The sequence below is a fragment of the Cervus canadensis genome, chromosome 10 (assembly GCF_019320065.1).
Source record: "Cervus canadensis isolate Bull #8, Minnesota chromosome 10, ASM1932006v1, whole genome shotgun sequence".
Lineage (NCBI taxonomy): Eukaryota > Metazoa > Chordata > Mammalia > Artiodactyla > Cervidae > Cervus > Cervus canadensis.
Window position 1 is genome coordinate 27,434,714 of NC_057395.1, and position 20,951 is coordinate 27,455,664.

General features: G+C 46.9%; 1 protein-coding gene across 3 annotated transcripts in view; it reads left to right on the top strand.

Annotated features, from left to right (window-relative positions):
• The window catches only part of KIAA1217 (KIAA1217 ortholog), a 361,116-nt gene that overhangs the window by 287,756 nt on the left and 52,409 nt on the right, over positions 1-20,951 (top strand). For 2 of the 3 annotated variants that reach the window (XM_043478954.1, XM_043478955.1), the window contains exons 7-8: positions 11,965-12,014; positions 19,905-20,071. In XM_043478954.1, the coding sequence (XP_043334889.1) occupies positions 11,965-12,014; positions 19,905-20,071 (217 nt within the window). Of the gene's footprint in view, positions 1-11,373; positions 11,479-11,964; positions 12,015-19,904; positions 20,072-20,951 lie in introns of all 3 variants that reach the window. The other variant, XM_043478953.1, reaches the window with a different exon arrangement.

The following is a 20,951-nucleotide window of genomic DNA, read 5'->3' on the forward strand; positions in this document are numbered from 1 at the left end:
ACAATGAAAGGACTAATAATACACTGTAGGTTAAAGAGGCTTGCATGGGCCAGCTGGAGATTCAACCACCGTTTATTCCAAGTTCTAAACAATGAAAGTAGGAGAAAACTTTTCAATTACAAGCCTGCCATAATTTGGGGACGGCTTGTACGTAATTAATTCCAAAGAAGTGATACAGAGAGTAATTGCTATGAATGCAGAACTGGGAGCACTTCCCTGAACTTAGGCTGGGCTGGATGCTTTCATGAGAATACCGACTAAGATGGGCACGCATTTAAGGAATTTACATAATGGAATGAAAAGATACCATTTGGAAAGACAGATTGATCTGTATCCAGAATTTGCTGTATCTCTCCCATTATGCTACCAAGAAAAATGACATCTGGATTTGATGTCTTGCCAGTTTCAGATTACAGAGGTGCTGAGAAATTGAATTATGACTTCATTCACAGGAATATAGCTTTATGGATAAGTAATATTTGCTAGTCATTCCTTAGACTACTGAGTTCAGTCAAGAGCTGTCTGATAAACATCATATTCAACCAACTGACAAATGTCTGAAGACAGCCCTACTCTTACCCAGGGGATACTGTATCAAAAATACCAGTGGAAGGACTGTCGAAAAGCTCTCACAAACCAGTTTCTCAAAAGGGAAAGCCGTCACCTGCCACTAATTAGATGATATTAAAAATGTACCCCTGCATCTTCCTTGAATATTCATGAGATGCTGTCAGTCAGATGCCTTAGGTCTGAAACCAGAAACTAAGAACAACCTAAACTCTGTGAGACTCAGATAAGCCCCTTTCCTTGCCGACTAAAACCTCTTTCTTCAAAGAGAAGAGGAATACATGTTTAGGTTCAGCCTGGCAAGGTTAAAACTCCCTGCAGGTTCCGTGTGGCTGCACCCCCACCTGTCTAAGTAGCCTGATGGCCCAGTGGCTGGGTAATCACTCCGGGGCCGCCAGGATGTCCCAACCATCCAGCCTCTCTTGGGAGTAGTTGTCCCAGTGTCTGATGGAGTTCACAGAGATTACACTTGTCCTTCTTTTACTTGGGGACTTTATTCATAAATAAAGTGATTCAGAATTGTAGCCAGGTCGAAGCATTAATTCACTGCAGATGGTGACTGCAGCCATGAAATTAAAAGACGCTTACTCCTTGGGAGGAAAGTTATGACCAACCTAGATAGCATATTAAAAAGCAGAGACAGTACTTTGCCAACAAAGGTCCGTCTGGTCAAGGCTATGGTTTTTCTAGTGGTCATGTATGGATGTGAGAGTTGGACTGTGAAGAAAGCTGAGCCCTGAAAAATTGATGCTTTTGAACTATGGTGTTGGAGAAGACTCTTGAGAGTCCCTTGGACTGCAAGGCGATCCAGCCAGTCCATCCTAAAGGAGATCAGTCCTGGGTGTTCATTGGAAGGACTGGTGCTGAAGCTGAAACTCCAATACTTTGGCCACCTCATGCGAAGAGTTGACTCATTGGAAAAGGCCCTGATGCTGGGAGGGATTGAGGGCAGGAGGAGAAGGGGATGACAGAGGATGAGATGGCTGGATGGCATCACCGACTCGATGGACCTGAGTTTGAGTAAACTCCGGGAGTTGGTGATGGACAGGGAGGCCTGGCGTGCTGCGATTCATGGGGTCGCAAAGAGTCAGACACCACTGAGCAACTGAACTGAACTGAAGCGTTAATTTGAACTTCCAAAAATTGTGGGTCTTAAAAAGTCTGTGTTGACTCTTGTAGGGTCAACGTGAATTGCCAGTAAACACCTCCTCACTCTCCCTTTCTGTCTCTGGAGCTGAAGGGATCTAGTCTTTTTTAAAACCATTAAGAATTTATTGAAGTAGAGTTATTTACAATGTTATGTTGATTTCCGCTCTACAGCAAAGTGATTCATATTCTTTTCCATATAGTTTATCACAGGGTATTGAGTACAGTTCCCTGGGCTGTACAGTAGGACCCTGTTGTTTATCCATCCTATATATAATAGTTTGCACCTGCTAATCCAGACTCCCCTATCCATCCCTCCCCCAACTCTCCTTTGCTTTGGCAGCCATAAATAGTCTGTTCTCTACGTCTGTGAGTTTATTTCTGTTTTGTAGATAAGTTCATTTGTGTCATATTTTTTTACCAATTATTTATTTAGCTGCACTGGGTCTTAGCGGCAACACATTGGGTCTTTACTGCCCTGTACAGGATCTTTTAATTGCAGCTTGTGAGATTTTTAGTCACTGCATGTGAACTCTTATTTGCGGCATGTGGGATCTAGTTCCCTGACCAGGGATCAAACCCAGGCCCTCTGCACTGGGAGCATGAAGTCTTAGCCACTGGCCCACCAGGGAAGTCCCGGTGTTGTATTTTAGATTCCATGTACAAGTGATATCATATGGCATATCTTTCTCTGTCTTACTTCACTTAGTATGATAATCTCTAGGTCTATCCATGTCGCTGCAAAAGGCATTATTTCATGCTTTTTTTTATGGCTAAGTAATCTTTTGTTATACACTATATATGTGCCATGACTTCTTTATCCATTCATTTGTTGATGGACGTTTAGGTTGCTGCCGTGTCTTGGCTGTTGTGCAGAGTGCTGTTACGAACATCGGGGTGCATGTATCTTTTCAAATTAGAGTTTTTGTCTTCTGGATCTATGCTCAGGGAGTGGGATTGCTGGATCATATAACAACTCTATGTTTAGTTTTCTAAGGAACCTCTGTGCTGTTTTCCAAACTGGCTACACCAGTTTACATTGCCACTAACAGTGTAGGATGAAAGGATATAATCTCTTAATTGCAAACTTTTAGAAGGAGAAACAGGACAATTCTCAAAGGACCAATGAGGGCTACTTCTCTGGTCAAATGCTGTTTTCACTGTCATGCAGCTCAGGGTTTCTTGGTCTTTGTAATAAAGGCCGGGTGTCCTGACTCTTCCAACAAGCACAGGGATCTAAGAAGACAAGAGAGAGAGAAACATGAGCGAGGCCAAGTATAGGAAATGCCTTCCTCCTTTTCCCTAAGAATCATTATCTTATTCTTTGCAGTCCACCTTGAGATTTTGCAGATCAAAAGCAAGTACAAAAAGACACGTGCACCCCGGTGTTCACTGTAGCACTGTTCACAAGAGCTGCACCATGGAAACAACCTAAACGCCCAACAGAGGAATGGATACAGATGTGGTACATATGTGCAGTGGAATATTACTCAGCCACAGAAAGGAATGAAATTGGGTCATTTGCAGAGATGCGATGGACCTAGAGAGTGTCATACAGAGTGAAGTCAAGTCAGAGAGAAAATATCGTATAACATGTAGAATCTGAAACAATTAGTACAGATGATCTTATTTACAAAGCAGAAATAGAGACGTAGAGAACAAATATATGGACACCAACGGGGAAAGGAGGGGAATAGGATGAATTGGGAGATTGGGACTGATATAGATACACTATTGATATCCTATATAGAGTAATAACTAATGAGAACCTGCTCTGTAGCACAGGGGCCTCTCCTGAGTGCTCTGTGGTGACTAAATGGGAAGGAAATCCAAAAAAGAAGGGATATATATATACGCACACACACACACACATATATATATATATATCTGATTCACTTTGCTGTACATAAGAACTAACACAACACTGTAAAGCTAATATACAATAAAAAATATTTTTTAAAGCAGGTGGGAGTGGGGAGCTTCCTTCCATAAGCCCCTTAGGGTCACTCAAAAGACTGTCTCCCCATAGCTTTTGACACTCATTGGAAGGTCAAATACAGGCCTGTGATCAGGTAGCCAGAATAGGAACAAACAGCTATTCATTCTGATTTGTACCTGTACTGGAAAAAAAAAAAAAAAAGACATGTCACTTCCAGAGCAGGAATATTAAAAATTGCCCTCAGGTAAGAGAAAGAAAATGCAAAGTGGGTGATTTCATGAGGCAGGGTGTAGCCTTGCCCTGGGGAGCAAGGGCGCTCACCAGGGAAGTGGAGCCTCGCCCCGGACAGTGGGTGAGTCACGGGAGGCGGCCCAGACCCTAGCTGGGAGCACTGGATGGGGCGGGGGTGGGGGGCAGGTGACCAGCTGAGTTTTTGTACATCCTGCCCCTCGGTCCTTGTTGAACAGGAAGCCTCAGTGTCCTTGTTGTAACCAGGGGATAGCAGCTAGGGATCTAGATGGCAACAGAACCTCCTCCGGGTTCTGTTGAAATAAAAACGGGTATTGAATCACCTTGGGAACTGCAGAGTTCTCCGTAAATAAGAGACCTTGTGTATGTGGCAAATTAGATAGGAGGGGATTTTGAGGGAGAATGGCTACATGTATATGTATGGCTGAGTCCCTTTGCTGCCCACTTGAAAACTATCACAACAATATTGTTAATAGGCTGTATTCCAGGAGAACATAACAAGTTTTTTAAAAGAAACACCAGACCTTGTGACCTAACACGGTGAAGCCATAGCCCCTTCGCCCAGAGGAGCAGCGTGTGCGGACCATTTGGGGACGGTGTGTTTAAAAGCTGACTTCGGACTGTGTTCTGGTCTCAGCCAGAGCGGCCCGCCCTGAAAGTAGGTTGTGAAATAGATTAAAGGCAACCTGGAGTGTTTCCAGGTGCAGTGCTGTGCTGGGCAGAACCCTCTCTGAATGGGTGATCCTACCACACACAGGCCTAGGTGTGGCTGAGCTTTGCACGGCCTCCGGGCCCGTCACACCTTTTTTTTTTTCCTTCTTTTTTTCCTTTGCTTCAGTCGAGATCACCAAACCACAATGGAAAGAAAACTGTGGGGGTCTAAAGTAAGTTCCCTCCAACTAGAAAATTGTGTGAGTCTAGAATTTTGTGTCTGGCAGGATGCAGTTCTTGTTGGGTTACGGGGGTAAGAGAAGGGGTGCCTCTTTTTAATAAGGAGTGCAAGCCCCTTGGGGGAAGACAGGCGCTGTTTCCTCTGTGTGCCATGTTCATTCAGCCTCTTACGTTCCCTGCCATGAACTCGTTCACTGGCTTCCTGTGTTCAGACTTGCTGGGGCTTTTCCTGACTCTGGACTCTCGTCTTCCCATCTCGGGTATGACTCTTTCATCCAGTACTTGGGCTGAAAGTCCTGGTGTCTTGTTGTCGTTGGTCACACGCCACACTGGACACCAGAGGATGCTCGCAGATCTGTATCAAAAGATGCCTTGATGCTCCAGCCATTGCTGTCAACCTCACTGCCACCACGCTGGTCCATTTCGTCTCATCTCTTCCACTCCTCAGACAGTCAGGAGCAAAGCCATACCAGTGGAGAGACAGCAAGGTTGAGAAAGAGGTCAGGACAGGGGAGAGTATGGGAGGAGTCTGCTGGGTAAACAGCAGGAAAATTAAAAGGAATTTGCAGACAGTACTGATGGCAGGGGATGAAGGGGGAAAGGCCAGCGTGCAGGCACAGAGCTGGTTTGTGTTACCAGGAGAACAGAAGACACCAAAGTTTGTTGTTCTTTTTTTTGTGGGGCGGGGGGTGGGGACTGTGCCAAGTCTTAGTTGTGGCACACAGGATCTTCCATCTTCATTGTGGCATGTGGGATGTTTTAGTTGCAGCACGTAGAATCTTCTAGTTGTTACATGTAGAATCTAGTTCCCCAACCGGGGATTGAACCCAGGCCCCCTGCATTGGAAGCTCAGAGTCTTAGCCACTGGACCACCAGGGAAGTCCCCAAAGATTGCTGTTTTTAAAGACGCTTTTGGAGTTTTCACATCCAGAATGTAAAGTCATACTGAGTAAGGATTTTAAGGTCAGGGAATGTCTGAAGAAGAGTTTGAGATCTGTGGTGCCAACTTGCTGAAAGGGTTAGCAGTGTGGATACTGAAGCCACAGACCATAAGGTGATGGTCTGGGGTGTGGCGGACAGGAGGCCAGCTTTCTGTGCTGAAGTCACCCAAGGATGTGAGGGAATTTCCTGAGTGCTGGTAGGGATCTGAAGGATGAGTAATGCAGAACTCAGAAGCAGGGGAGATGTGGAGGGTTTAGACAGATGACGGATTAAAGTGATAAAGGGAAAGCAGAAGAGCCCTAGTCTCCTTTCTCCATGAGCAGAGGGCAAGGGAGAGATAGCAGCCTTCAATGTCAGGGTTGTAGATAGTACTTCTTCGTGGCCTTCTGTGTGCCCAGTCCTCCTCCTCTAAGGACTAAGGATGCAAACAAAGATACACGACATGGTCAGTATCCCTAAGGAGCGTGTAGTGGTACCCAGACAGTACCATGACCTCCGAGATACTTACAGGTACATGCCATGGTCGCCCCACTCAGATATTACCAACTCCATCAATATCCTGAATAAATCTAGGTGTTTCCATGAGAAGTTTTATTTACTGGGCATTTTTGGAAGAATGTCTTCAGTTACCGGCTCTTTCACCAAAAGGTTAACATTGGGCAGAAGAACTGAGTTCATGGCTCAGAGTCCTTTATTTAAAGCTTTACCACAAATTCAGATCATTTGAATTCCAGTGCTCTGTTGACCTCATCTAAAAACAGTGTCTTTAATAATTCTGGTATTTTTTCCTCTCATGCCAAAGCATCAGGGCATGAACAAACAAGGGCACAGCCTTGCTTTAAACCTGTTCACTCTTCGGTTCTGGAATACGCTGTTGGCACTGCCAAGATGAAAGGGTTTTCATCTTGGGATGAAAGGTTTTCTTGGGAGCACTTAGATTGCTCCCAAGAAAAAAAATGGACTTTGTGAGAGGAAGGTGTTGCTTAAGGATGATTATACCTGATTCACTGCTGTGTCTGCGGTGGCTCACGTGGCACCTACCACATATTAAGTGCCCAGAAATGTCTGTTGGTGACTCATTGACCATTTATAACTCTCTGGGGGGAGAGAGATAACAAGGAATGAGCAGGAACCAGAAAAAAAAAAATCATACTAGAACTAGAAGTGAACAGCGACCCACCTAGTTAGTAGTCTCAGAAAGCCAGCCCTGGTTACTGCAGTTGATGCTGAGTATCCTGTACCGCCAGGTTCCAAGGTTAGTAGCTGGTTGCCAAGTTGAATGCAGACGGGGAGTTTAGGCACATCAGCTTGGTAGGATGGTATCAGCCAGCTCCCGACACTTTTTTTTTGGATATTTAAAAACATATCCTTAAGGATTCATTATAGGGGAATTACCAGTCTCATAGTACTTGGTTTTTAATAGCCATTCATTTACCTAGATGCACAATGATAAAGGCTTATTTCAGGCTTAACGAGGCCTTGGTCAGTCCAAAGACAAGTCCCCAGTCACAAAACATTGAATCAAAAACTTGTATGAATGGATATGCTCATTAAAAATATCTCCCCGGATGCAGATTTTTTTCTTCCCTTTCCTAGACTCTGTGGAGAGCAGACTACGAGCTGTCTGCGTCTTGCTCCGTCTTCACAGACAGATGGACTTGCAGGAAGACTGGTTGTAGCAGCAGGAATTTAATACTGAGATCAGCACTTTCTCTGGATTGGATTTGAATTTTTTATTAATATTATGCTTGAGCCCCAAGAAGATTCATTGAGCCAAGCTGACTTATAACACTAAATGACTAGTTAACCGTACATACTAATCACATAAATATGGTTTATGGAATGAAATAAAATGGTCTATGAAATCACTTTTAAGCCATCTTTTCAACAGTAATTATACCCACCCTGGAATACCTTAAACCAAGCGATATTGGCAAGAATTAGCTTGAGCATCTTTAATATTCTAATGATTATCATACAAAATTGCCACTGCAGTGAAATGACAGGGTTGTTTTAATTTCTCTTCTTCCACTGCATTTCTCTTTCTTCCCCCTTTCACATTTAAAACATACTTCATAACATTTCATCATGGGAGAAGGCTGCCGAAGTTTCCAGTTGCTGTAATTTAGTTAAACCATAAAATTGTTTCCAGATTACCAGCCATGAAATGGAAAGACAATCTTATTTATGAATTTATAAATCAGATAATCTCCTTCAAATGAATCCTGAAACCAGAAACACTTTGATGATTAAACAGGAGGGAAAAAGTTTTCTCATTACCATGTGTCAAAAGAATTGTATTTTTGCAAAGTGGTTTTGGCCGAGACAGTGGAACACGCGTGTGCAATCCGTATGCAACGCGCCTGGGACATGCACTGTCTCCTGGGCACGGGGAGAGAATCACTCCCTCCTTGGCCGTCAAGCTCAAGTGTTCCGAGGTCTCCACGTTCTGATAGATCTTATCTCCTTCCTGGTGACCCCACTGGTGACATAGCCTGGAAGAGGCCACCCAAGGAGCTCCTGTCCTCACAGATGCAAACAGAAGGACACGTATGTGAGCATCTGGACTGAATGCAGGGTTTTCGCTCCAAAACATCTAGACCCTCATCCCAGGCAGGTCTGCAGGCTCCGTCCACGTCATTCCTAGAAGTCAGGAGAGTGGGGTGCCGTTTAGGGGTTTTCTTTCTCTTCACCCTAAAAGCATTGTCTGGGGTAAGAACGGTGAGAGGCCGAGTACCAACTGCGCCACGGAGGATGCCAAAGGCATGGACGAAGCCCTGTGGGTGCCTGAGAGGACTCATCTGTGCCGTACCATTCTGCAGTTCTCACCATGGTGATGAATCTGCTGAAGATCAAAGTCCTGAGTCTGGGTTGATTCTGGTGATTTGTTAGACCAGGTCATGATAGCTGGTGACCAGAGAGGGACCAGAGAGAACACTGATGTAGCCCTAGTCAGCACTGTGCCTACGCCAGCACTGGAATCCATCTGCCCTTTCTCTCCGCCACAGACTCCTGCTTATTCTCTGTAGCCATGGGCTTACCTACTGCTAACATCTCTTGATATCATTGTCTCCTGGGGGCAGTTAGTTTGTCCCCATGCCTTTGTATCCTGCACTCCAGCTTCAGAGAATCCATTAAGCCTCCTCCTAACCAAAAGAATGTCCTGCCACTTTGTAAAAATATCTATTTAATTACTTGGCTGCATTGGGTCTTAATCACGGCAGGTGCGGCATGAGGACCCTCTGAGTTCTGGCGTATGTGATCTAGTTCCCATGCTGGCTCTTAGCATAGGGATCTAGTTCCCAGACCAGGGATTGAACTTGGGCCCCCTATGTTGGGAACATGGAGTCTTAGCCTCTGGACCACAACAGAAGTCCCTGCTTTCCCACTTGAAAAGAAAAGAAACCCTTTGCATTTGTCTAGGATTGAATAAGAGGGGTAAACTAGTGCCTCTCAAGGTAGTTCTGAGAGCACCCCTGCTCTTAAGGGTCATGAGTTTGGCTTCCAGCATTACCATGGGAAGACTGGGGACTCTGAACAGTGTCCACCCGGAATGCCTGTGTGTGTATGCCCCACACTTGGAGATCAGCTACCACCCCATCAGTCCTAAGGTGCTGTGCAACTTGGGTTTGATAAACTTGGGATTGCCATTGGGTATTTATTAACCTGTTTTCTTTCTTTTTCTTTTTATATTTATTAACTATTTATTTGACCATGTCAGGGTCATAGTTGCCGCACGCGGGAGCACCATTGCGTGATGTGGGATCTTTTGTTGCAGCCCATGGACTCCCTAGTTGTGGCACGTGGGCTTAGCTGCTCCATAGCAGGTGGGATCTTAGTTCCCCAACCAGGGATCGAACCTGCATCCCTTGCATTTGCAAGGTGGATTCTTAACTATTGGACCACCAGGGAAGTCCCTAACCTGCTTTCTTGAGTGGGATTTCTTACTAATTTTCCTCTTTGCCCCATGCACAGCTTTATGACAGACAGGACGCTGAGAACACACACATAACTGAAAATGCTCACAAGCTCAGAGGTTTAAAACACTTGGAAAGTCACTCCAGGTAGACGCATATCTCTGCTCACTGAGAGAGATCCTACTACTAATAATTCTCACCCCCTGGCCCCACCCCATGGTGGGTTGATAACCATTAATCCTCCAGACTGCATGACTTACATCCTAGAAACTCAATATTGTGACACAACCATTTATTTTAAACTAAAGAAAAAACTGCATGGAATTCTGAAGTCAGAAGCTTGTAATTGTGAAATGACTCTCAGTGCTTTCTACATCACTGAGGGTTGGTTATATTCCAAAGGTAAAGTGCAAAGCCAAAAAACTGTATGAGCAAAATTACTCTTGAAAATCCTCTTACTTGCCTTGAAGTTCAAGATACAGATGTAGCATCTCTTGTGAAGTCCAACATAACCAGTTGTTTTAACTGAAAGAACGGACCACCATGACCTTTTCCGTTGGGTACCAGATAAAGTGGTTGACTTGTGTTTAAAAGCCAGTGTCTGAATGTGCAGTTTGTCACCCAGGAACCTTTACCATTGCTCACACTCCAAGAGGCCCGTGGGACTGAGACACCCCCCACCCCCAGAGAAGAGTGGGGGCCACTTCTCTGTCTCAGGCTGGGACTTGACACTTCCTGATGAGGGTACGATGGTAGTCCAGGCAACCACACTGTTCTAATTCTTCTTCTGTCTTTTACTCTCTTGAACTACTGAGCAAGAAGAACTGAATTTGTGTGCCGTGATTTGTGTGATGGCTCTGTCCTTAGCACAGGTCGCTCTGTGGTGGTGACTCTGTAATGTGTTGGAAATAACGGTGATAGTTCCATGACACTGTTGTTGCTCTGACCATACAGAAATGTGAGCCTGTTTCGGAAGCCAAATGAATCGTGTGTAGCCTTGGAGAGCCTTGAACAGAGAGGTGTGGTATCTGTGCATGATTTAAAAACTGAGAACTGTTTTCATTCGTGTCTTGAGATAACCAAGTTGGTGGGGGTAATTGTTTTCCTGCTGAATCCGTAAAAGCCCTCTGATTCCTACGGCATTAATTTGAGGACCCTCTGCCTTCTAGTGTGAAGACACTGATTCCAATCACACTTTCCCGTGCTCTCAAGAGACACTTACCTGTGTACCCTTGGGCTGTGCAGCAAGTCCTACTCCGGGCACACAACAAGCGTCTCCATCATTCACACCAAAGTCGGCAACCTTGGAACGAGCACAGCTTGAAAGTGTGTGTTCCTGGCCCACTCCCTCCCCCGACTGGCCTGGGAGCCCTCTGGTGCAGAGGACTAATAGCAAAAGCAGGGCGGGAAGGCTCAAAAGCACAAAGATGCACAAAGAGAATTATTTCCAAGGGAGAAGCTTTTCTGTTTTCCATGAGGCCTCTGCCGATCTCTCCAGGGTCTTTTTAGTAAGATCATTGAGTCAGTACTCATTTCTGACCATCAAATCTCAAACTCGGTGGGGATTTGCAGACTCATTGGTTTCTGCAAGCCAGGTGGGGCTGAACTTTGGAGGCCTGCTCGGTGGAGGTGGAACCTTTATAACCCTCAGATGATCACTGCCCTCGACAAACCAGTCCGAAAGTCAACACAGCTTTAACAAACAATTCTCTTGTTTTACAGAGAGAGAATGCAAGCCATGGAGAAACAGATTGCCAGTTTAACTGGCCTTGTTCAATCTGCGCTTTTTAAAGGGCCCCTTACAAGTAATAGCAAAGATGCCTCTAGGTAAAAAGAAGAAAGCAACCCGATTCAAAATTAATTCAATCTGTTTCTCTTTAATGATTAAGATCATTCATTCATTCCAATCGTTTTCTTGTAATCATTTCAAGGCTGAAAATATCCACGTCTCTATGAATCATGGTTTGTTTGTTTGTCTGTCTGTTTCCGGTAATTCTTGGTCGAAGGTAACACTTTGGCCCAAGAAGGGTAAATGGGCTTCCCAGTGCATGTGGCTTTGTGGACCACTGCGCAGTGCCTGCCACCGCCCTCTGCACATCTCCACACCCTCCATCAGCTGAAAGTCATGAGTGCACCTCCGCTGCACCCCTGGGAAGCCTTTTCCATTCCGGCCAAAAGTGGTGCCGATGCTGGAATACCTTCATTGCTTAATACCATCACTAGCTGCCGCTGATTGCTTGGAATAGTGAATGGAAGCGGGGAAGAAAAGCATTTTGGAAACTACAGAGCTGACTCTCTTTTTCTTTCCTTCAGCGAGAAAATGATGAAAACCACAGCCAGTAAGAACCAAACAGACGGTGCAGGTAAGTGTTCTTCAGACCCACAGGAGGTCTGGGAGCTGCCTTTGATGGGGTTGGTTTGCTTCTAGACCTATTAACCTCTCCCTACGTCACCTGTGTAATTAATTCGAGGTGGGGTTTGGGACTAAGCCATTTCGTCCTCTCCCTTCCATCTTCAGTTATTCACTTCCTCATTCATTTATTCATTGATGAGGTTCTATACTCAACAAATACTTATGTGCCTGGGACTGGGTAAGGACAGTGGGCAACCTAGGACAGGGCTGCCTACCCACTAATCCAGTGCAGAAAATGGATCTGGGACAGATCATTGTATGATGAAAAGTGAAAGTGAAAGTCGCTCAGTTGTGTCCAACTCTTTGCCACCCCATGGTCTATGCAGTCCATGGAGTTCTCCAGGCCAGAATACTGGAGTGGGTAGCCTATCCCTTCTCTAGCAGATCTTCCCAACCCAAGGATTGAATCCAGGTCTCCTGCATTGCAGGCGGATTCTTTACCTGCTGAGTCCCCAGGGAAGCCCAAGAATCAAACCAGTGTCTAAACATTAAGAAAAAGTGCAGGATGTACAGACAAGCAGTAATAAAAACACAATGGTCCAGAACCTCTGGGATGACATACCATCTGCTGTCGCTTTCATCCTTGGTTTATATCCCTGAGGACAGGGCAGCTGGATTGTACTTGGCATCATGAGTTTCCCAACAAAAAATAATGGAAAGCTGATACATAAAATTCAGACCCTTAAAAAAAAATAACTTCTGTTTTTTTTTTTTTAATCAAGAAGAGAAAATCATTGGCTTCATAATTGGCTTGATATAATTATGTAGGCTCATCTACTGGATATTCAACAAAGTAAATTTTAAAAAGCAGTATGAATGTTTAACCATCAGGGCTAGCCTTGACCAGGGCCATTTCTCTGGGGGAAGTAACACAAACTGAAGCCAAAAGGATGAGGAGGGAAAGGAAGAGGCACCCAGGCAGAGAGCAGAGCATGTACAGGGGCCGTGGCGAGCAATTTAGACACTATTCTAAGTGCACAGGGAAGGCAGTCGAAGGTTCTGCCCTGGGGAAGGGCCTCAGCGCAGCAGCAGGATGTGACTGGATGAGAAAACAGAATGAGCTGATAGGGAGCCCGCAGGGGTCAAGGCAGGAGAAGGTGTACTTGGAACAAGGTCTGCTTTTAAATGCCAGCACTCCCCCCAAAGGCCTGACTCTGGTATCTCAGACCGTAAAGAATCTACCTACAATGCAAGAGACCCAGGTTCAATCCCTGGGTCGGGAAGATCCCCTGGAGAAGGGAATGGTTACCCACTCCAGTATTCTTGCCTGAAGATTCCCATGGACAGTCTATGGGGTCACACAGAGTTGGACACGACTGAACGACTAACACTTTCACTCCCCCCAAAAAGGCCCCAATTATATTCCCTGTTGACTTCACTAGTATCCAGGTATACATATGCATTTTTATAATAGAAAATGTACATTTCTGGTGGTCTGGCCTCATTTGATCTTTTTTTTTCCTTCAATATTTACTTACTCGTTAGTTTGACTGCACCAGGTCTTAGCTGTGGCACGTGGGGTCTTTTTAGTTGCAGTATGTAGGAACTCTTAGTTGCGGCATGTGGGATCTAGTTCTCTCACCAGGGATTGAACCTGGGTCCCCGGCATTGGCAGCATGGAGTCTCAGCCACTGGACCGCCAGGGAAGTCCCTCTCCATGTATACTTGATATCCATCTTATCCTGCAGACTCAAGGTGGGCCTCTCTCAAGAACATGATGTCTTCCTTTCCCTTGGTTTAGAAATAGACATCATTGCCAGGGACACATTTGGCTGTTGAATTACTCAAGAAGCACATGGTACGTTGGCTGAAACCCCTAACGGGGAAAGCCACAGAGGGTGTTAGTGCCACATGGCAGAATGGACAGAACTGGGGCCTTATGTTGAGATGTCTGCTGGTCCTGATTCCGCCCTAGCCGAGTTCAGGCTCTTCAGCTCTAAAGCCAGCAGGGCTGTTCCTCTTCCAGCATTCCCCGTCCTCACAGGATTGGTTGCTTTCCTTAGAAATCAACCAATGACCTTGACTGCAGCCAGAGAATTGTTTCGTGGCAACTGCTGAGCTTGTCTTCAGAGCACCTGCCAGTTTGCTTGGGAGATATTTATTCACTTATTTTCTGATTATGAACCTATGGGGGGAAAAGGCACCAACTGACCTTGCAGAAACGGAGAACAGATGGGTGGTTGCCTGCGGGTGGGGGACATAGAAGATTTTGGTCAAAAAGGACCAGCTTCCAGTTAGAGGATGAATAAGTTCTCACATACTGTGTGGTGATTGTAGATAACAGTATTGAACTGGGCACTTGAAAGTTGCCAAGAGAACAGATCTTAAATGTTCTCACCCCAAGAAAGACATGGTAATTATGTGACAGGATGAACGTAACGTTTTTGATAGGTAATAATCCTATGGCCATACATTAACTGTGTCAAACTGACACATCGTACACCTTAAAGTTACACAGTATTGTATGTCTGTTACATCTAATAAAGTCGGGGTGCTACCATTAAACAGACACTAAAACATTCTGTTCCTCCGGCTTCTATTCTAGAAATGATTAATATCCAATACTACTGTAATCAATGTGTACATGCTGTTTTGTGTCCTTCTTTATGGAATTTCCCTTTTGGGGTGTGTGTGTGTGTGTTAGCCACTCAGTAGTGTCTGACTCTTTATGACTCCATGGACTGTGGCCCGCCAGGCTCCTCTGTCTGTGGAATTTTACAGGCAGGAATGAGTGGGTTGCCAGTTCCTCCACCAGGGGATCTTCCCGACCCTGGGATCGAACCTGCATCTCTTGCATTGGCAGACAGATTCTTTTACCACCACGCCACTGGGATGAAATAATAATAATAGGAAGCATTTAGTGAGTGTTTCCTATGTACCAGGCAGTATTTATTCTGAGTGCATTTCTGCGCCTGAACTTGTTAACCCCTGACGCAGCCTCATGGGATAGGTACACTCATGATTCCCATGTTCCAGATGAGGAAACTGAACACACATTCATACACACGTGACACACGTCAGCATGCTCCACCAGCCTGTCCTGACGTCTCATCCTTTTGTGTTACGGTGCCCCAGTCCCTTTAAAGAAAGGTGGTTTCGTTTCTTTGTTTTGAACGTTTTTGCCAGTGTCTTTTTTGAAGCATGAGGGAAGGAGCAGGTGTTATTTCCTCAGAATGCATTTCCCAAAGTGGAATCAATAAGTCCAAAGGGACGAGCAGCTGAGGAGCACTGGTGACACACCGCCAGGTTTCTCCTCTGAAAGGCTGAGCCAATTTGCGATGCCATCGGCAACACGCACGTGGGTTTGCTCCTCTGCGTCTCTGCAGAGTTTGGGCTTTCTCATTGTGATGTGTCAGGGCTACCCGTGGTCCACAGGGCTTTCGTTGCCATAGCAGCCTTGTATGGTGTGCAAAATAAATTAATTCTTCCAGAATCCTAGGAGGTCAGCGACAAGACAGGAAGTGTTATCCCTGTTCTGTAGACAAGTACACGGAATTCTGTAGTGAGTCAAGGAGCTCGTTGGGTCAAGGGTACCTGAAAAAGGGAAGCCCAGACTTCCTGTTACTTTAGGAATATCTGGTTTACCATGGGTATAAAAGAACAGAAGGAACCTCCCATTTCACAGTCATAACCTGTGTTTTATAGTGTATTACATCGTTTAAACGCATAACCCTGTAAGGAAGATGTTAGCCATGGAGCTAGTAAGTTGTCAGCCTGGCAACCCTAAACCCATGTTCTTCCTGTTACAACAGTGCACGTTAAGATACACCTCAAGGGAACTTCCCTGGTGGTCCAGTGGCTAAGACTCCACGGTCCCAGTGCTGGGGGCCTGGGTTCAATCCCTGGTCGATGAACTAGAGCCCACATGCCACAACCTAAGACCCAGCACAGCCAAATAAATAAATTAAAAAAAAAAAAAGATTCTTAGCCAGTCTGGCCAACCCCTAAACCCATGTTCTTCCTGTCCACCTTCTTACCACAGTCCACATTAAGATACACCTCAGCTAAAGTTACCTAAGAGCAGACTTGGGAAGAGGGAGAAGGGCCGTTGCCTGGACAGGGCTGGGTGTACAGAAGGGAGCAGCCGAGAGTGGCCCGCACGCCGACCACCCTCCGCAGAGTAGAATGCGCCCACCCCGCGTGTGGCTTCAGAGAGTGGATCGCAGGTCCTGAGGCTCTAGTGTGAAGCGGGAACTCATTCACCACTCGGGGTCCCCACCCACCAGACCTGGCTCCAGCCATAGACTTCAGGGCAGTTGCTTGTAGCTCTCAGCCTGTCACCGCTGCTACCTGCTGCCACTCCAAGTGGGGGGGGGGCATCCAGCAGGGGCTCTTCCCGCTCACTCTGCCCAGAGAAATAATGATTACAGCCCAACAACCGCAGTGGGGCCCCTTTGTGCCAGAAACTGGGTGGAGCAGTCCATGTGTGTTAATTCTATCATCCTGCACAATCACACTTACACCCATTTTACAGATGAGGAAACTGACAGAGAGACAGCTAGGACGTGGATACTGAGAGTGATTTCTGGGTATCTGGTTTAAATACTTGAGTGGATAATAGGGCCACTGGCTAAAATTAGTTCAAGAGAGACAGAAAGAGGTTTGGAGGGGAGAAACAGGTAGAAGTAATGAATTTGACCTGCTTGTGGAAAGGTCCCGAAGAGACGGTAAGGTCTGGGGATGTGGCTGAATCGTGTGCTGGAGGCAGAGGTGTGGGGGACCTTGGCAGGTGGTGGTCATGGAAGTGACCTCCTTGAAACCATGTCCAGTGAGAGGAGAAGCAGGCCAGGATGCAGAAGGCTGGCCGAGGAAGAAATTAAGAAAGAGGCTGACCAAGACAGGGCAGGGAAGAAGACAAGGGCAAGGAAAGTTTCAAAGTTCCTGAGAAAGAAATGAAGTGACTGACAAAGCCCAGCGTCACATCAGGGTGCTGTCGTGGCAACCCAGAGCCTATTGGGTTGGCAGCTGACCACTGGCCACCGTATTTATTTAACATTTGTTTATATTTGGGTGTGCTGGGTTTTCATTGCTGCATGCGGGCTTTCTCTGGTTGCAGTGAACGGGAGCTGCTCTTCGTTGCGGTGTGAGGGCTTCTCCCTGCGGTGGCTTCTCTTGCTGTGGAGCATAGGCTCTAGGGAGCGCGAGCCCAGTTAATTGTGGTGCGTGGCCTTTGTCACCCTGCAGCATGAGGGGCCTCCCCAGACCAGGGATTGAACCCCGGCCGGTGGGTTCTTAACCACTGAACCCCCAGGGGAGTCCCATTGGCCATTTTATAAAGGGCCAATGCAGTGAATGATGGAGTTACGGAAGCCAGGTTTAGTGGATTGAGAGGTTATAGATGAGGAAGTTTTATAAATGAGCGTAAGAAGCTTGGTTCTGAGAGGTATTTTTAAAGCCAGGTATCGGGGTTCAGCTCTCACAGATGGTAGGTAAACTTGGGCCTCTCCTCTGTGGAGGATGGCAGTGAGGTACGCTGGTGCCCTCAGAACAGAAGAGGAGAAGCATGATCGTGGAAGGAATATGTGTCTTCGTTTGGCTGAGGAACTCTCAGGACAGTTCTCACTATGGAACAGGAGTGACTGGCCATAGTGCAGTGTCATTTCTGTTGGAGAAATACCTTGAGGATGTCGTTGTCGTTATTTGTACAGATGACGTTGTGTGGTGTGTGTGCATGTACACATGCATCTATGCTTGAGGATATGGAGTGATGATCCCTTGACTGATTTAAAGACTTCCAATTCATTGTCTTCCCTTCAGAATACTTGGTCTCAGAGGTGCTATGTTAACTCGGTCAAGCTGTTATTGTTGAAAATGTTACTGGATGTCCTTTCACTGAGGACCTTCACAGTTAGAGAACACTCTCTGGAGTAACTGCAGAGATAGCAAATCTTACTCTTTTGTAAAACTGTTTGTTAATTTGGCTGCTCCAGGTCTTAGTTGCGGCACGCTCGATCTTTGATCTTCATTGTGACACGCAAACTCTTAGTTGTGTGGCACGTGGGGTCTAGTTCCCTGACCAGCAGTCGAACCCGGGCCCCATACATTGGGAGCGTAGTCTTAACCACTGCACCCCCAGGGAAGTTCCCTATCTTGCTCTTTCAAGGGGGATTTTCCATCTGGAGGGGAAGTGGTCAAAAGTCAGACCAACTTTTGTTGGTGATGACATGAGGGACCGGTTGGGCTCATAAAGGTAACATAAAGCTCACTGCCTGTCTGCTGGGCTCCTTTGTTAATCCTTAAAAGGCTTCCCATCTGTTCCCCCGACTCCCCAAGGGGGCTGTGAGAGCTGGGAGACCGGTTCTGTTAGGACGGGCACACAGGGATGAGGGATGTGGTGCTCCATCAGCTCTGCACCGGCGTTGCTGAGGCCAAGCAAGCAGGAGGACACTGTGGAGCACCTCCATGCCCACTGGCACGCCGCCCATGGCCACGGCCGCCCATGGCGGCTCATGGGGCGTGTGTCCTGGGGAAGGAGAGGAGGTGGACGGAGGGGCCGCTGTGCTCTAAGCACTCCAGGGACACGGAGCAGCAAGCGGGCTCTGCCGTGCGAAGCCAGCCTGGGCTGGGCACACCTTCCACCTTCTCCCTTCCAGGAAGGAGGACTCAACAGCGCCTCCGGGGGTGGGTGTGTGTGTGTCTGTGTGTGTCTGTGTGTCTGTGTGTGTCTGCGTCTCTCTGTGTGTGTCTCTGTGTCTCTGTGTGTGTGTGTGTGTGTGTGTGTTGTGGATTCCTTGTCTACTCTCTACATGAAGCCTGTTCCACCGAACTGCATTGTCGTAAACAGGAAGTAGCATAGCATCTCCTTTTGATTCCCACACCTTGCTGATCCTGTTAGTGTTACTGGGGATCCTTTAGGGGTCACTTTGGTTTTTTTTGGCTGTGCCACTCAGCATGTGGGATCTTAATTCCCTGACCAGGGATTGAACTCTAGCACCGTGCATCTCGAGCTCAGAGTCTCAACCACTGGACCACCAAGGAAGTCCCTTGGGGGCATTTTTGAAGCAAGCTTGCTCAAATCAGGCCCTTCCTAAATGGACTTAGGAACTACAAGAGGATGATTTAAGTTGGACTCGGGGAGCAAAAAATTATGGCAGTGGCAAAACTGTTCAGCAAGAGTTTCTGTCTGCTGCCTTTTTTTGGTTCTTCTCCCAAAGAATATGAGCATCAGGCCTGATTTCCTCACTAAAGGAGATGTGTGCAAAGGGCCTGCTGCTTTTAGTCAGGAAATTCCAAGGGACTCAGGAGAGTACCCAGTCCTTATTAGCTTTCCCCCTCGGCCAAATCTCGGCCCAGAACTAAGTGGGTCTTCTTGGGATATATCTGCCCACAGGGAACAGTCACATGAGTACCCTGTAAGGACCCAGGGGTCTAAATTATTAATTTTTTTTTCTATTATAAAATTGTAGGAACTTCCCTGATGGTCCAGTGGTTAGGACCCTGTGCATCCATTGCAGGTGCCATTGGTTCAATACCTGGTCAGGGAACTAAGATCCCACATGCCTCATGGTGAGGCCAATAAATAAGTAAGATACACAGACAGGCAGCTAGTTTCTTTAACATGGCCATCATGCTCCACCTACCGCCCTGTGATCTGCCTTCTTACAGCACCAAACTTCTAGAACATGACTTCTCCAGGCTGTGTTCTATAACACTGGATGCACATTCCCTAATTTATTTAAACCTAATTCCCCCCTTTTTGTCCTCTAGAGAGCCAATATCGTTTTAAAGATCCCCCCCCACACACAATGAGGGAATGGGGATTTTCTGTGTTGGGATGGGACTTGCAGCTTTGACTGCTCCTTCTTGGCATCTCAGGGATTTCGCTGCTCTTTTTTCCTAGGAACTCCCCAGGTTTCCGGTGGGAAGACTCTCGGCGCCGTGGAGTCCTCGGGGCCGCCCGGCCAGCTGGCGCCTGCCAGCGCCTCCGCGGTCCACGCGAGCCTGCTCGACATGAGGCGGAGCGTGGCCGAGCTCAGGCTGCAGCTGCGGCAGATGCGACAGCTCCAGGTACAGCCCGCGTTCCCCGTGGACGGTCTCCTCTGACACAGGTTCCTCCTCCTGTCCGCCGCCTCCCGCACTGCATCTTGCTGGTGGCGTTCTCTGCGGCATCCTTCCGTAGGGATAACTGAGGGCCAGGATGCAGGCGCCGTGACACCCTGGGCTTCTCTCTCTCACACGTCATCTTGGTCTAGAGCCTACCGCCGCAACGACAGTCTGTAGACACTTCTTTAAGCTGCGCGTGCTTCTTACACATGAAAAAAACATTAAGCATCTGTTGTTGTTGTTTTCCCTTTTTTTTTTTTTTTTTGAGGAGAGCTGGAAGCAGAGGAGCCCCGTGGTGGAGCGTTCCCACAGCCAGTTACGACTTCCAGCTTCCTAGGGTTTGGCTTTTGCGCTTCCCCCATGAGGACGTGCAGAGGCGCTGCCGGCAGCTCAGGGGTTTTACAAAGAAAAAAAAAAAAAAAAACCTTTGTATTTAGAACGAGGAGTTCAAGCAAGAGGGTGAATTCATAAGGAAAAGGAGCCATCGCGGATGATCTGAGAGAAACATCTGCATTATTATTTGGATAGTGAGCCTTCCGTAATACTTCCCTTACCGTTTCCCATTCTTAGGAATATATGGACTACACGGGAATCAAAGGGCAGGGGAAAATGACCCTTCCTGTCACCAGGCATGGTGACTAAATCCCATAAATCTGACTTGGCGTGGCTGGTCCAGGGTGATAAGGAACTGGGAAGGTGTATCTTTATGAGATCATGTGTCTGCTCTGAGGATCAGCCTCACCCCTCCCTGCCCCTGGTGGCAGGCTGGTGACGGAGGATGTAGTGCTGGCTTAGACGATGCCCAGGCATCCTCCTCAACTTCGAGGAGGCTCGTGGTCCACCA